Source organism: Hemiscyllium ocellatum, chromosome 6, assembly GCF_020745735.1.
Source record: "Hemiscyllium ocellatum isolate sHemOce1 chromosome 6, sHemOce1.pat.X.cur, whole genome shotgun sequence".
Lineage (NCBI taxonomy): Eukaryota > Metazoa > Chordata > Chondrichthyes > Orectolobiformes > Hemiscylliidae > Hemiscyllium > Hemiscyllium ocellatum.
Window position 1 is genome coordinate 25,767,796 of NC_083406.1, and position 12,758 is coordinate 25,780,553.

General features: G+C 42.4%; 1 protein-coding gene across 1 annotated transcript in view; it reads right to left on the reverse strand.

Annotated features, from left to right (window-relative positions):
- Nucleotides 1–12,758, reverse strand: part of LOC132816620 (kelch-like protein 1) — a 402,871-nt gene that overhangs the window by 50,040 nt on the left and 340,073 nt on the right. The window contains exon 7 of the mRNA XM_060826433.1: nucleotides 12,342–12,566. Within this exon, the coding sequence (XP_060682416.1) occupies nucleotides 12,342–12,566 (225 nt within the window). The remainder of the gene's footprint in view (nucleotides 1–12,341; nucleotides 12,567–12,758) is intronic.

Genomic DNA, 12,758 nt, shown 5'->3' on the forward strand with positions numbered 1-12,758 from the left:
CAAATTAGAGGAAACTTTCAAAACCATCTTACTGGCATAAAATTCATGAAAGAGGAGGAAAACAACAACAAACTGCCATTCCTAGATGTCACAGTAGAGCGATCAACCAATGGGCAACTTCAAACCAGCATCTATAGGAAAACAACACATTCGGGCCAAATATTGAACTACAGAAGCAAGCATCCCAACACCCATAAATGAAGCTGCATCAGAACATCACTTCAACGAGCCAACACATACTGCAGCATAGAGGAACTATGCAGAGCAGAGGAAAATCACCTATACCGAGTATTCAAAAAGAATGGGTCCCCAATGAACACAGTCTGCAGATTTCTCAGCAACAAACCCGGACAATCAGACAAACCACGTCAAGAAACCCTAGCCACCCTTCCCTAGATCAAAGGTATCTCGGAAATAACTGCCAGACGAATCGGGCCCCTTGGCATCATGGTAGCCCACAAACCCACCAACACACCAAAACAGCAGCTAATGAACTTGAAAGACCCTATACAGACAAGAAGCAAAACTAATGTCATTTACAAAATACCATGCAAGAACTGTAACAAACACTACATTGGAAAAACAGGCAGAAAACTAGCCACCAGGATACATGAACATCAACTAGCCACAAAACGCCATGACCCTCTCTCACTAGTATCCTCACATACAGATAGGGAAGGACACCACTTCAACTGGGACAACACATCCATCCTAAGACAAGCCAAACAGAGACACACACAATAATTCCTAGAAGCATGGCATTCCAACCAGAACTGAATCAACAAGCACATCGAGTTAGACCCCATCTACCACCCTGTGAGAAAAAGAACAGGAAATGACATCACCACAGGAAATGACATCACTAACTCAAAGAAACCCAATCATATAAATAGAAAGCAGGAATCATGAACAGTGCTTCACCCAGAGGCCCACTGAAGACATTACCTAGTTGGGTGATGAAACATCTGGAAATGAACATTCCAGCTCAGTGAGCAAACCTACATCCAGAACCACAGAGCTTTATTGTATCATCGTGATCTCCATGATATCCATGTAGTCAGTTAAAGTGTGAATGATAAGGCTGTTTGTTAGTAAGTTTTATTTAAGGCAAAGTTGAATTATTATTTAAGTGATTTATGCTGTAAATAAAGTACAATAGTGATGTGTATACCTCATGCATTATGTTAGTGGTATTCTTACACTGATTGTGTGGACCTGTTAATCAACCGGAATAGTTGATTGACTGACACATTCCTAGTCCCATAAGTGTTACTTTATAAAAGATTTGCTTATTATGAATACCTAGGATCCAAACACTAATCTCTGCAGCACTCCACTAGTCATTGCCTGCGCTTGGAAAAAAGACTCATTTATTCCTACTGTTTGTCTCCTGTCTGCTGACCAGTTCTCGATCCATTTTAGTACATAACCTCCAATCCGCTGCAATGTAATTTTGCATGTTAATCTCTTATGTGGGGCCTGAGTATTCTGAAAATCCAACTAAACCATATCCACTGGCTTTCTCTTATCCAATGTACTAGTTACAACCTCAGTGAATTCTATTAGCTTTGTAAAGCAAAACTTCCCTTTGTAAATCCATGCTGATGTTGCCCAACGTTCCAAGTGATTTGGTATTGCATCGTTTATAATGGGCTCTGGCAGGTTTTCCCCATTCTATGCTAAGCAAGTATAGGTAAGTTGTTGTTTTCTCTCTGCTCTCTTCCTAAATAGTGGAGTTACTTTAGTGACATGGTCAAGGACAAAGCAGCCCATTTTACTGGCACCCCATCCACCAACTTCATCCTTCTCCAATATCCTTCACCATTACTGAAGCACTGGCAGCATTGGGCTCCATCTATAAGATACACTGCAGCAACTTATCCATGCTCAATTAACAGCTCTTTCTAAACCCACAACACCAACCCCAATCTGCAAGGGCAAGGGTTGCATATGCATGGGAACATCACCACCTGCAAGTTCCCCTCCGAGCAGCATTGACTTGGAACTATAATTCCATTCCTTCACTGTTGCTGGGTCAAAATCCTGAAAATTATTTTCTGATAACACTGTGTGTGCACCTACACTCCAAGGATTTCAGCTTTTCAAGAGGATAGCTCACTACCACTTTCTTGAGGATAGTTAAAGATGAGCAATATGTGCTGGCCTACTCAGTAACATTTACGTCCCAGGCTGAATAAAGAAACGTCCAAACATAAAACAGACCTCAAACAATACAATGCTTACTCATAATTACATTCAAATGTTAGGCTTGATTTTTGTGCTCAAGCAGAAGTGGAGCTTGGGTCTGGAAACCAGCATTCAGATGCAAGCGTGTTCCTATTCACTGCAAGTTAACTCTGACCAGGCCTAACCTTTGTTGCCAATATTTAAGTCCAATAGTCATCAATAAAAATACACCTCTTGTAAAGGCCAGCACTTTTATGGTAGTCATTTACCTCCCCATGACTCTTAACTATAATATTCATTCTTAGCTTTCATCTTTTGTGCTTATTCCTCTGCTTGTCCTCAATACTGTCGACAATAACTATCAATCTAGTATCTATAACGATAACCTGAACACTCATCTCAGACCATCACTTTTACCTTTCACCACTCTCCTTGTACTGTCCAATCAAGCACTCAACAATAGCACTTCTAACTGAATCGTCAGATTAGTTAGTATGTCTTCTGGCTGTTTACAGGTATTTAACTAAAGTAGCAAGATTCAATCTTCCAGTGTTGTTTTCCCCAATGTAAAATTAGATACATTTGGGAGAATGAAGATACTTAGTCAGCTGGGGGTAGCAAATTGTGATTCATTTCAAATAAAAAGTATTAGGTGTTGAGGGAAGGTTTGTTATCTCGTATCTATTTCCTACTTCAACAAAATGCATTGTTAAAAGGATCTATGCATTATATTTTCTGAGACTATTAATTAATGGTGATTCATTACATCATGGAACAGTGGGTTGGGGGCTAGATAGAACATTGTCGTGAAGTAGAAGAGTAGGCTGAGTTAGAAATATTTTGAACTAAACTAGGCTGTGAAAAGGTACATTGAACGTGAAGAAAACTGGGCAGAATTTTCATTCCTTGCTGTGCACCTGTAAGAGCAAGTATGGTGACCAAATTAAATGAGAATGAAAGTCCCAAATTCTTGACATCAAGAAAATGCTCCCTGATTTTCTCCAGAAGCCTTCAATGGAGAGTGTAGATTCTTACGCTTGAGTACTGGCAATGATCCTATTTCCGTGCAGTTATATCTCTATACTATCATGATTTCCCCTAAGCACATCTCTATTTCTGTTTCCTGTGCAACTCAAAAGCACAAAACCCAACAGGTAAAACATGGTGGGCACCTTGTGGCTACAGTTCGTTGAATGATTGGCCTGGACTTCATCGAACTGTTTCACTTTAGTGACACTGTCCCCTCCATGCTCCAGGACAAATATCCTCCTCAATTCTTCATCCATTCAAGTCAGTATCGGTAAGAAACCAGCTTCACTGCATTATGCCTGCTGTCGGACCAACTCCCGCACCACTTCAAGCTTTCAACTCTGAAGCTGTTGGACACCTACAAATACATCCTTCTGCCAGGTTGCTTTGCATGCAGAGACAACAACATATCTAATGCACTTTACAGGATGCTTCCGCACTGACCTGGAGTCACACTTCTTATGGCGCTTAGCTTGCTTCATCAGTGCTATTGACTATATCACCAAGTTACAGCTTTTGTGGTTTAGATTGCTTTTTGTGGGAAAGGAAAAGGCTGGTAGCTTGTGGTGGTATAGATCTCTAAGCAGTAAATGTTTCAGTGAGGTATAGACAGGCCATTGTATGACAATGTGCTACGTTAATATCCAAGCTACACTGTAGCTTATATAGCAAACATGTTGCGCGTGCTTCAGTTAAATGGTGCTGTGTGAAAGTCAAAGTGGAAGAATCATTACTGAGAGAAGAAGCCAGGGCATACAGTCAAAATCAGTCAAGGGAGTCAGCTGATTACACGACAGGGGCTCGGCCACAGTTAATCCTACAGGTCATGTGAAATCAGTCTAGGGATTACAGGCAGGTCAGACATGTTGCTGTTGGGATAGTGTGGGAAGAGTTGGTATGAGGTGAGGTAGTGAGGTAGCAGGTTTGGCGGGGGGAGTGTAAAAACTAGTTTTTTCAACAATTAGACAATGAGAATGAGTCTGATGGGAGTGGATGAAATAACAATTGGTGGCAATGCCAGAGCAAGAGAGGTGATAAAGTGTCCTCAGTGAGTGTTTAGGAAGCACGGAGGTAAGAGTTTTCAGTACTTTGGGAGGATAAGATGTGCAAGAGGTTTGAGTAGAAATTATGCATGCAAAACTGAGCTATTGTTGACCATACTTGATAAGGAGCACATGCAGTGGCAGAGGTAGACTGAGGGCTGGACCTTGGGCAGGTGGTAGCAGAATGAAGGTGGTGGCATTGTGCAGCACAGAAGTTCATTGTCCTTCTTATGGCACTGCTGGGTATCGTTTTTCACTTTGAACACTGCACTAACAGTGTTGCAAGTTCTGTCCAGGCTGACTGGGCCTTTTGGCATGGTTTCTTTTAGTAGTCAGCAGTAAAAAGCACTGTTCTTCTCTTGACCACTTCATCAGCCAGCATTTCTGGATTCCTGTCCTGCTTGCTTTGACCTGAGACCCTGCAGTATGAGAGATAGTTCCTAGACTGCAGCATGGACTGAAGTCTATGGAGTTGGGCTTTAAATATGGCCCCAGAGGTATGTAGGTGGGGAAATCTGACCAGGAAGTTTGACTGAACACTACATAATACCCTGAGAAATACAATCAACAGTAATTGGGGTCTCTGGATGACTGGTCCAGAGATATTATCACTATGGCACTGCCTCCCTATTAGGTGCATGACTTTTACTTGATTTCCATCTTGTCATAAGCCCCAACTTGATTAAGACAATAGCCTCCTCTGGTTAAAATAAATAATGGACTTTGTCTATCGCTTCAGGAAAAGTAGGCCTTGTAGACCTAGTCAATAAAGGAGAATGGTGGCATAAATCTACCCAAGCACATGTTGACAACGGTTGGCATTGCATGTTCATACAACATGGTATGTTGTGGTGCAGATTGGAATTTGACTTAGATGCACAGAATGAATTCCAGTGAAGCCAGACAAAATTTCCACTTCCAGTTTTAACAATGATTTAGGCAGACAGTCAGCAGCACAAAGAGATGAATAATCAAGGAGTCAGCTTAGACAACCCCATGACAATGTTCTACAAGGTTACATCTACCAGCAAGGGAAGAAACTCTTCAGACCTGGTGAGATAAGTGCAGTGGTAAAATGCCAGTCACACCAGATTGCATCAGATATCAATTACTTTTAGGAACAGTCCCAGTTCGAGTCTCAGCCACAGACAGTGATCTGATACTGGATCTGTGAGTGAAGTGAAGATCCCTGGTGTGCAAGGAGAAAATGTGGTGGGCACAAGTCATTACCATCATTAGGAAAATTAAGCATGAGGGAAATAATTTAAACTGAGGTCAGAGCAATAGATATATGACAAAGCAATAAAGGGGCAATTTAGAAGACCAAGCAGATAAGCTCAAATGGAAGAAGAAAACAAGGAGAGTATTGAGACCACAATAGGAGAACAGATCTTTAATTGAAGCCATGGATGAGGTTCAAAGGATTAATAAGACCACAGAAACTGGCATTCATTCAGAGAAGCTGTTAAAGAGCCCAGCTATAGGTTTATTAGACACAATGCACTTAGCATGAATCATCTTGGGAAAACCAAGTAAGTCAAGTACAACCACCATTATCAGTGTCAGGAATTGGGCACAGTCAGGCATCCAGTTAGGGTGGTCACAGTCATGGAATCTGTCCAGGTGGTGGGTTAGGATCAGCCCTGTGAGTGCTGTGCAGAAACTGCATTGATATCACACAGTGCTTTGTTCACTTATCATTGGGGCTCTCCAGCTAAGTTGCTGAAGGAGTGGTCCACATATAGGCTGAGATTTCTGATAATAAACACCAAATGGAGAAGGGGCTATCAGGGAACTGGCCCTGCTTGTGGGAGACTGGGAGTTTAATGATGAGGAATTGGGGCAGAATCATAGGATACAGAGGTGAATACAATATGAAGGAGGTAACACAACATAGATAGGCAATTGACAGTGCATGTGAGGAAACCGGGGCCCTACGGGTTGGTGGAGGGGATGGGGTTTTGCCATCAACAGTGAGCAGCACCCTAGAGGGTATTAGTGTGGAGAGTGTGACTGAGGGAAGAAGTGTGAGTGGTATAGCATGAGCCTTGTTGAGAGGTCATTGCAGTGAGTACTTGCGGCATGGTGGCTCAGTGGTTAGCACTGTTACAGCACAGCACGAGAGATTCAGGTTCAATTCCACCCTCGGGTGACTGTGTGGAATTTGCACATTCTCCCCATGTCTGTGTGAACTTCCTCCCACAGTCTAAAGATTCACAGGTTAGGTGATCTGGCCATGCTAAGTTGCCCATTGTGCTCAGGGATGTGTAGCTTAGGTGCATTAGTCGAGGATAAATATAAGATAATAGGGTAGGGAAATGAGTTTGGGTGGGTTACTCTGTGGAGGGTTGGTGTGGACTCGTTGGATCAAAGGGTCTGTTTCCATACTGTAGGGATTCTATGACACAATGAGTGTGAGGTAGCAGAGAGAGATGAGGACATCTATCCTGTTGGAGTGGAGATAATCATTAGCCTTTTTCAGTCTTGAGCTTTCCTCCAAACTGTGGAGATGACAATAACTCAGGTGGCAGCATCAGACTAAGATGGCAGTATCTGGTAGTGAAGTCTCCTTTACCAGTCCTGAGAGAAGAGGACGGCCCTTCTCTACATTATCCTGTCCACCAGGTTATCCAAATTTTCTCCGAAAATTTCCCCTTGTCACATACCATGACACAAACCAAACTGTGTGCTGCCCATGCAGGGCAGCTCTGCAATGCTAATGCTTGTGTAGATGCATTGTGGTCTTTGGTGGTGGTGGCATGAGGAACACGGATATATTCCAGAATATCCAGGTAGTGGTGAGAACTATGATAATTGACAGAATCAGATGAGAGTGTGAGATGAGAGATAAACTTTCGAGATATAGTAGGTACTTTAACCATGTTAGTTTTGTCTGATAGCATGACACTGCCCACAGGGCTCGTGAAGAGAAACTCTCCATGAAACAAAGGAAAGCATGAAAGTTTTAGTTCTTTATATATTGAACACTGATGTCAAGCCTATGTGAGTTCATGCCGTGCACTGTTTGAGCCCATCAGAAAGGATGATAAATTGTGAGAAGAAAACTATTGATCGACAATAGGATCATTCACTGGGATTGACCAGGTGAAACACTGATACACTGAGGAAGAACCTTGTCAAGGTATCAAGACTCTCACCAGCCAACCAGACAACTTGCAAGTGAACCACATTGTCTATTTTAAGGACAAATGCTGTTCAGACTGTGGTTAGGCCACCAGCAGGCTGTACCTGGTCAGCGGGCACAGGCTCTCGACAGCACAACAGAGGGGACCATGGCTACCGCTGCTTGAGGAAGATTCCCTGGAGGCTTAGGAAGGCACAGTGACCTCGCTGAGACAAAGGTTGTGTGGAGGTATAGTGGAGGTTTGTGGCGGGGTGTGGGGCAGTCGGAAGCAAATGAAGTGTGAAGTTGACTGGTACACTGCTGGGCCCAGCCTTCCTGATGTCCAATCTCCCAGTGAGGCAGAGTGCCTTTGAACAACAGCTCAGCATCCTCCTTCCCACAAGTGATGAGCTGACCACACAGTTTTAGCTATTATGCACGCTGCATAGCATCATAGAATCCCTACACAGAAGCCATTTGAGTCTACATTGAACCTCCGAAGAGCATCCCACCCAACCCCACCCCCATTCCTTATCCCTCTAACCCTGTATTTCCCATTGCTAATCCATCTAACCTGCACATCCTGGACATTGGGTAATTTAGGAGAAAGTGAGGACTGCAGATGCTGGAGATCAGAAATGGGCTTATGCCCGAAACGTCGATTCTCCTGCTCCTTTGATGCTGCCTGACCTGCTGCACTGTTCCAGCAACACATTTTTAAGCACTGGGTAATTTAGCATGGCCAATCCACCTAACCTGCACATCCTTAGACTACTGGAAGAAACTGGAACACTCAGATGAATCCCACTCAGACAAGGGGAGAATATACAAACTCCACACTTACAGTTGCCCACCGGTGGATTTGAACCCGGGTCCCTGGTGCTGTGAGGCAGCAGTGCTAACCACTGAGCTCCTATGCTGTCCCCAGCATGGTACAGCCCATCTACAGCTCGGTGAATCTGTGACGGAGCCCGACATGGTCATTAATTGATCATTAAGGACCTCAATTAGCCTGGGATAGGAAGGTCAACTGTGCTTTCTGACCCAAGAATTCTACTCGAGGCAGGGTTACATCTGTGCTGAAAATGTGTTGCTGGTTAAAGCGCAGCAGGTCAGGCAGCATCCAAGGAACAGGAAATTCGACATTTCGGGCATAAGCCCTTCATCAGGAATGAGGAAAGTGTGTCCAGCTGGCTAAGATAAAAGGTAGGGAGGAGGGACTTGGGGGAGGGGCGATGGAGATGTGATAGGTGGAAGGAGGTCAAGGTGAGGGTGATAGGCCGGAGTGGGGTGGGGGCGGAGAGGTCAGGAAGACCACCACCCCACTCCGGCCTATCACCCTCACCTTGACCTCCTTCCACCTATCACATCTCCATCGCCCCTCCCCCAAGTCCCTCCTCCCTACCTTTTATCTTAGCCTGCTGGACACACTTTCCTCATTCCTGATGAAGAGCTTATGCCCGAAATGTCGAATTTCCTGTTCCTTGGATGCTGCCTGACCTGCTGCGCTTTTCCAGCAACATATTTTCAGCTCTGATCTCCAGCATCTGCAGACCTCACTTTTTCCTCGAGGGTTACATCTGTCCCTGGTTCACCAGATAAATTCCCTTCTCACCTCCAAGCGCACAACGAAAAAAGTGCAAGACCCCAGCTACTGATTGAAAAGCTTTTGAAACCTGGCACTAATGGCATTCTCCAGTTGTGGTGGCTCATCAGAAATATTCAGATGGAGAGACCGATTTCCCAGCCACTCAACTCAATGGACAGGAAATTGTAAGTGGTACAGTTAGAGCTTCATAATTAAATGTTGGACTAAACAGGATTCTTCATGCAGTTTGGATATTCATTGAATTTTATCTCCTCTGTTTCTGTGAGAAAACAAGTACAAACAATTCCCCCAAAATAGTAAACATTTGTTGACGTATAACTTATAGTTTTCAGTGATCTTGATGAGTTGTACTTGGTGTATCTTCAATTGGAATCTAAGAACAAAGGAAGACTCAAAAAAGTTTTGTTCTTTGACTCATTTTGGTCTTGTCGCTCTGGTTAACATGCACATGTTTAGAGTAAGGAGTGGGATGATTGTTGGACAGGGCAGCCAAATATACCATTCCAAAATTTGGAGATAAGTAAAATAATGCAGATAATACTTCTGATGGAGGACATTGTTGGAGAAGATTAGAGTCTGGTTTCAGTCTTCATAAATCCATGACTGAACATCTCTATGAATGAATGATATTTCACATTTAGAACTAGAAAACAGGCCTCCTGGTCCAGAGATAGGGACATTACCACTGCATAACAGGGGCCCCTCTCCAATTAGTTCTGATGTCCTAGGTATATTCAGAGCTATATTCCTAGGTATATTCCTAGCACCATTCAGAGCTATAGGGAGAGGTTGAATAGGCTGGGGCTGTTTTCCCTGGAGTGTTGGAGGCTGAAGGGTGACCTTATAAAGGTTTATAAAATCATGAAGGGCATGGATAGGATAAACAAAGTATTTTCCTTGAGATGGGGGAGTCCCGATCTGGTGTGCATAGGTTTAGGGTGAGGGGGAGAGATATAAAACAGACCTCAGGGGCAACATTTTTCACACAGAGGGTGGTATGTGAATGGAATGAGTTGCCAGAGGAAGTGGTGGAGGCTAGTACAATTGCAACATTTAAAAGGCATCTAGATGGGTATATGAATAGGAAGGGATTGGAGGGATATGGGCTGGGTGCAGGCAAGTGGGACTAGATTAGGTTGGGATATCTGGTCGGCATGGATGAGTTGGACCGAAGGGTCTGTTTCTTTGCTGTACATTTCTCTGACTCAATGACTCTATGACTTCATTGGATTCTGAATCAGTTGATGTTCAAATGTCGCAAGACCTGGACATTGTATAGGCTTGGCCATCAGGTGACAAGTAACACTTGTGTCACTTAATTGTGAGATAATGACCAACAGGAGAGTGTATCTATCTCCCCTTGACATTCAATGGCATCATCATCACTGAATCCCACACCTTCAACATTCTGGGGATTAATTTACGAGAAACTTAATTGGACTAACCATATAAATACAATTGTTACCATAGCAGCTCAAAGGCTATGAATTCTGCAGTGAGTATTTCATTTCCCAACTCCCCCAAAGCCTGTCCATCATCTGCAAGGCAGAAGTTAGAAGTATGGTGGAATGCTCCCCACTTGTTTGGACAGTGCAACTCCAACAACATTAAGAAGCTTGACAGCATCCTGAACAAAACAGTCCACTTGATTTTTACCGCATACCCCAACAAATGCTTTACCTACCACTGATGCTCAGTTGTGTACCATCTACAAGATGCACTGTAGCGATTCACCAAAATGCCTGAGACAGCACTTTCCAAACATACACCCAGTATGACCAAGGAGGACAAAGGCAGCAGATATATGGGAGAACCATAATCTGTAAATTCTCCTCAAGGCCACTTAACAACCTGAATTGGGAATGTAACACCTTTCCTTCAGTGTTTCGGAAGGGACAAAATCTGGAATTCTCTCTATCCAATGACATTTTAGGTCCACCATTTGGTTCAAGAAGGTGGATCGCTACCACCATCTCAAGGGCAACTAGTTATGGGAAATAATTGCTGGTCCTCCAGTGATGCCCAGAATGGTACAGAATCCTCCAAGTATCTGATATGAAAATGAAGCTCATTCAACTTAAAATAGTACAAACACGAAAATAGACGCATTGTAACCCATTTAGCATTTCCAGCCTGTTCGCCATTGAATATGATGATCATGACTGATCATCTGTGATAACTCATCAATGTGTTATGCTAGTCTAGTAAGTAGCTTATTTAATGTAGTGGAGACATGCATTACATTTAATATCAATGGATTAAATATTCAACAAGAACTGTTTTTAAGCCAGGATACAATTTGTTAATCTAGCAACATATCCATATGACTACTTTTCATAACCAACAGCCGTTTCTCTCTCTCTCACTCTCTGTAGTAATATCTAATACATTAAATTCCACTAACTTAATCAGAGAACTAAAGTCATTAAACTAGAACTTTAATCATGCTCAATTACATCACATCCTTGATTGCATTGCAGATTCTACACTGCTCACATATTCATATTGCAAAAGCAGAGATTTATTTTTATTCAATACTCTTGTCAAATAAAACCTGGAATTCATTGCTAATATTGGGGGTTGCTGCTAAACTTTAGGTTTTATAAGTCTCTTGTTCTCTGTAAATCAAGATTGATGAGAATGGAAATTATTCCATGACTGCCACAGGAATTATAATGCTCCTCAGGGATTCTCATATTTACCTCAGAATATTCCCTCAGTTTTTTTTTTCCGTGTCTGAAACAAATAACTGTCAGCTTTGTTCAAATAACAGGAAAGGTTATTTAAAGGAATTGTCTGTCTTAGTTTGGCATTGTCAGTTTTTAAATAACCAGTCCCTCAATTGCTCTGTCGGCATTGTGATGGGAAATACATGCTGGCCCATCCAGTGATGCCCACATCCCATGAATGAATACGAAAAAAAACCAGGTATTTACACAATTATTCTCCAAATAGTACAGAATCCTCCAAGTGTCTGATATGAAAATGAAGCTCATTCAACTGAAAATAGTACAAACACGAAAATAGAAGCATTGTAACCCATTTAGCATTTCCAGTTATAAATACATAAAACATTTTACAAATAAAACATTGACAATCATGTGAGAGTGCTTTTGAAAAAATTGGCTTTGTATGAAAATGTTCCAAAAACTGTGAGAAATCAAACCAAATGATTGTAAATTTTCATCTAACGTCTTGATTATTTTTGGAGGGTAGGTGGCGGGAAGATAGAAGGGAATTCTAATTGAAAACTATCCTTTTATAATTTTTAAAAAAGATTATCATTTAGAACAGTCAGCACTTAACAATTCCAATCTCTTCCATGTACTGAAACCCGCACATTTCTTACCGAGACCATGTCTGTGAGTTGACATAGGAGGCAAAACAGTCCAGGTCTTTGTTTTAGGGTTGTAACATTCCACAGTGTTTAAAGTCTTCAGGCCATCTCTGCCTCCAACCACATAAAGTTTATCATCTATGACAGCAAGGCCAAATTGCAGCCGCCTGCCATTCATCACTCCAGCTTGGGTCCAAGTATTTGTTCGCAGGTCATATTTTTCTATTGTCGTGGCACCTGATAAGACAATTAGGTGGCAAGATTGTAACATCACTGAGCATATCAGAATCGTGAGTACATATTTCACATGCAGCTAAAACATCAGTACTAAGAGTAAGGACAATTTGTTTGAAATTCATGGAGATCATTTTATGTGTAGATATTCGGAAATACAATTATTACTGGCTGAACCTTTATTCATTCATTTCA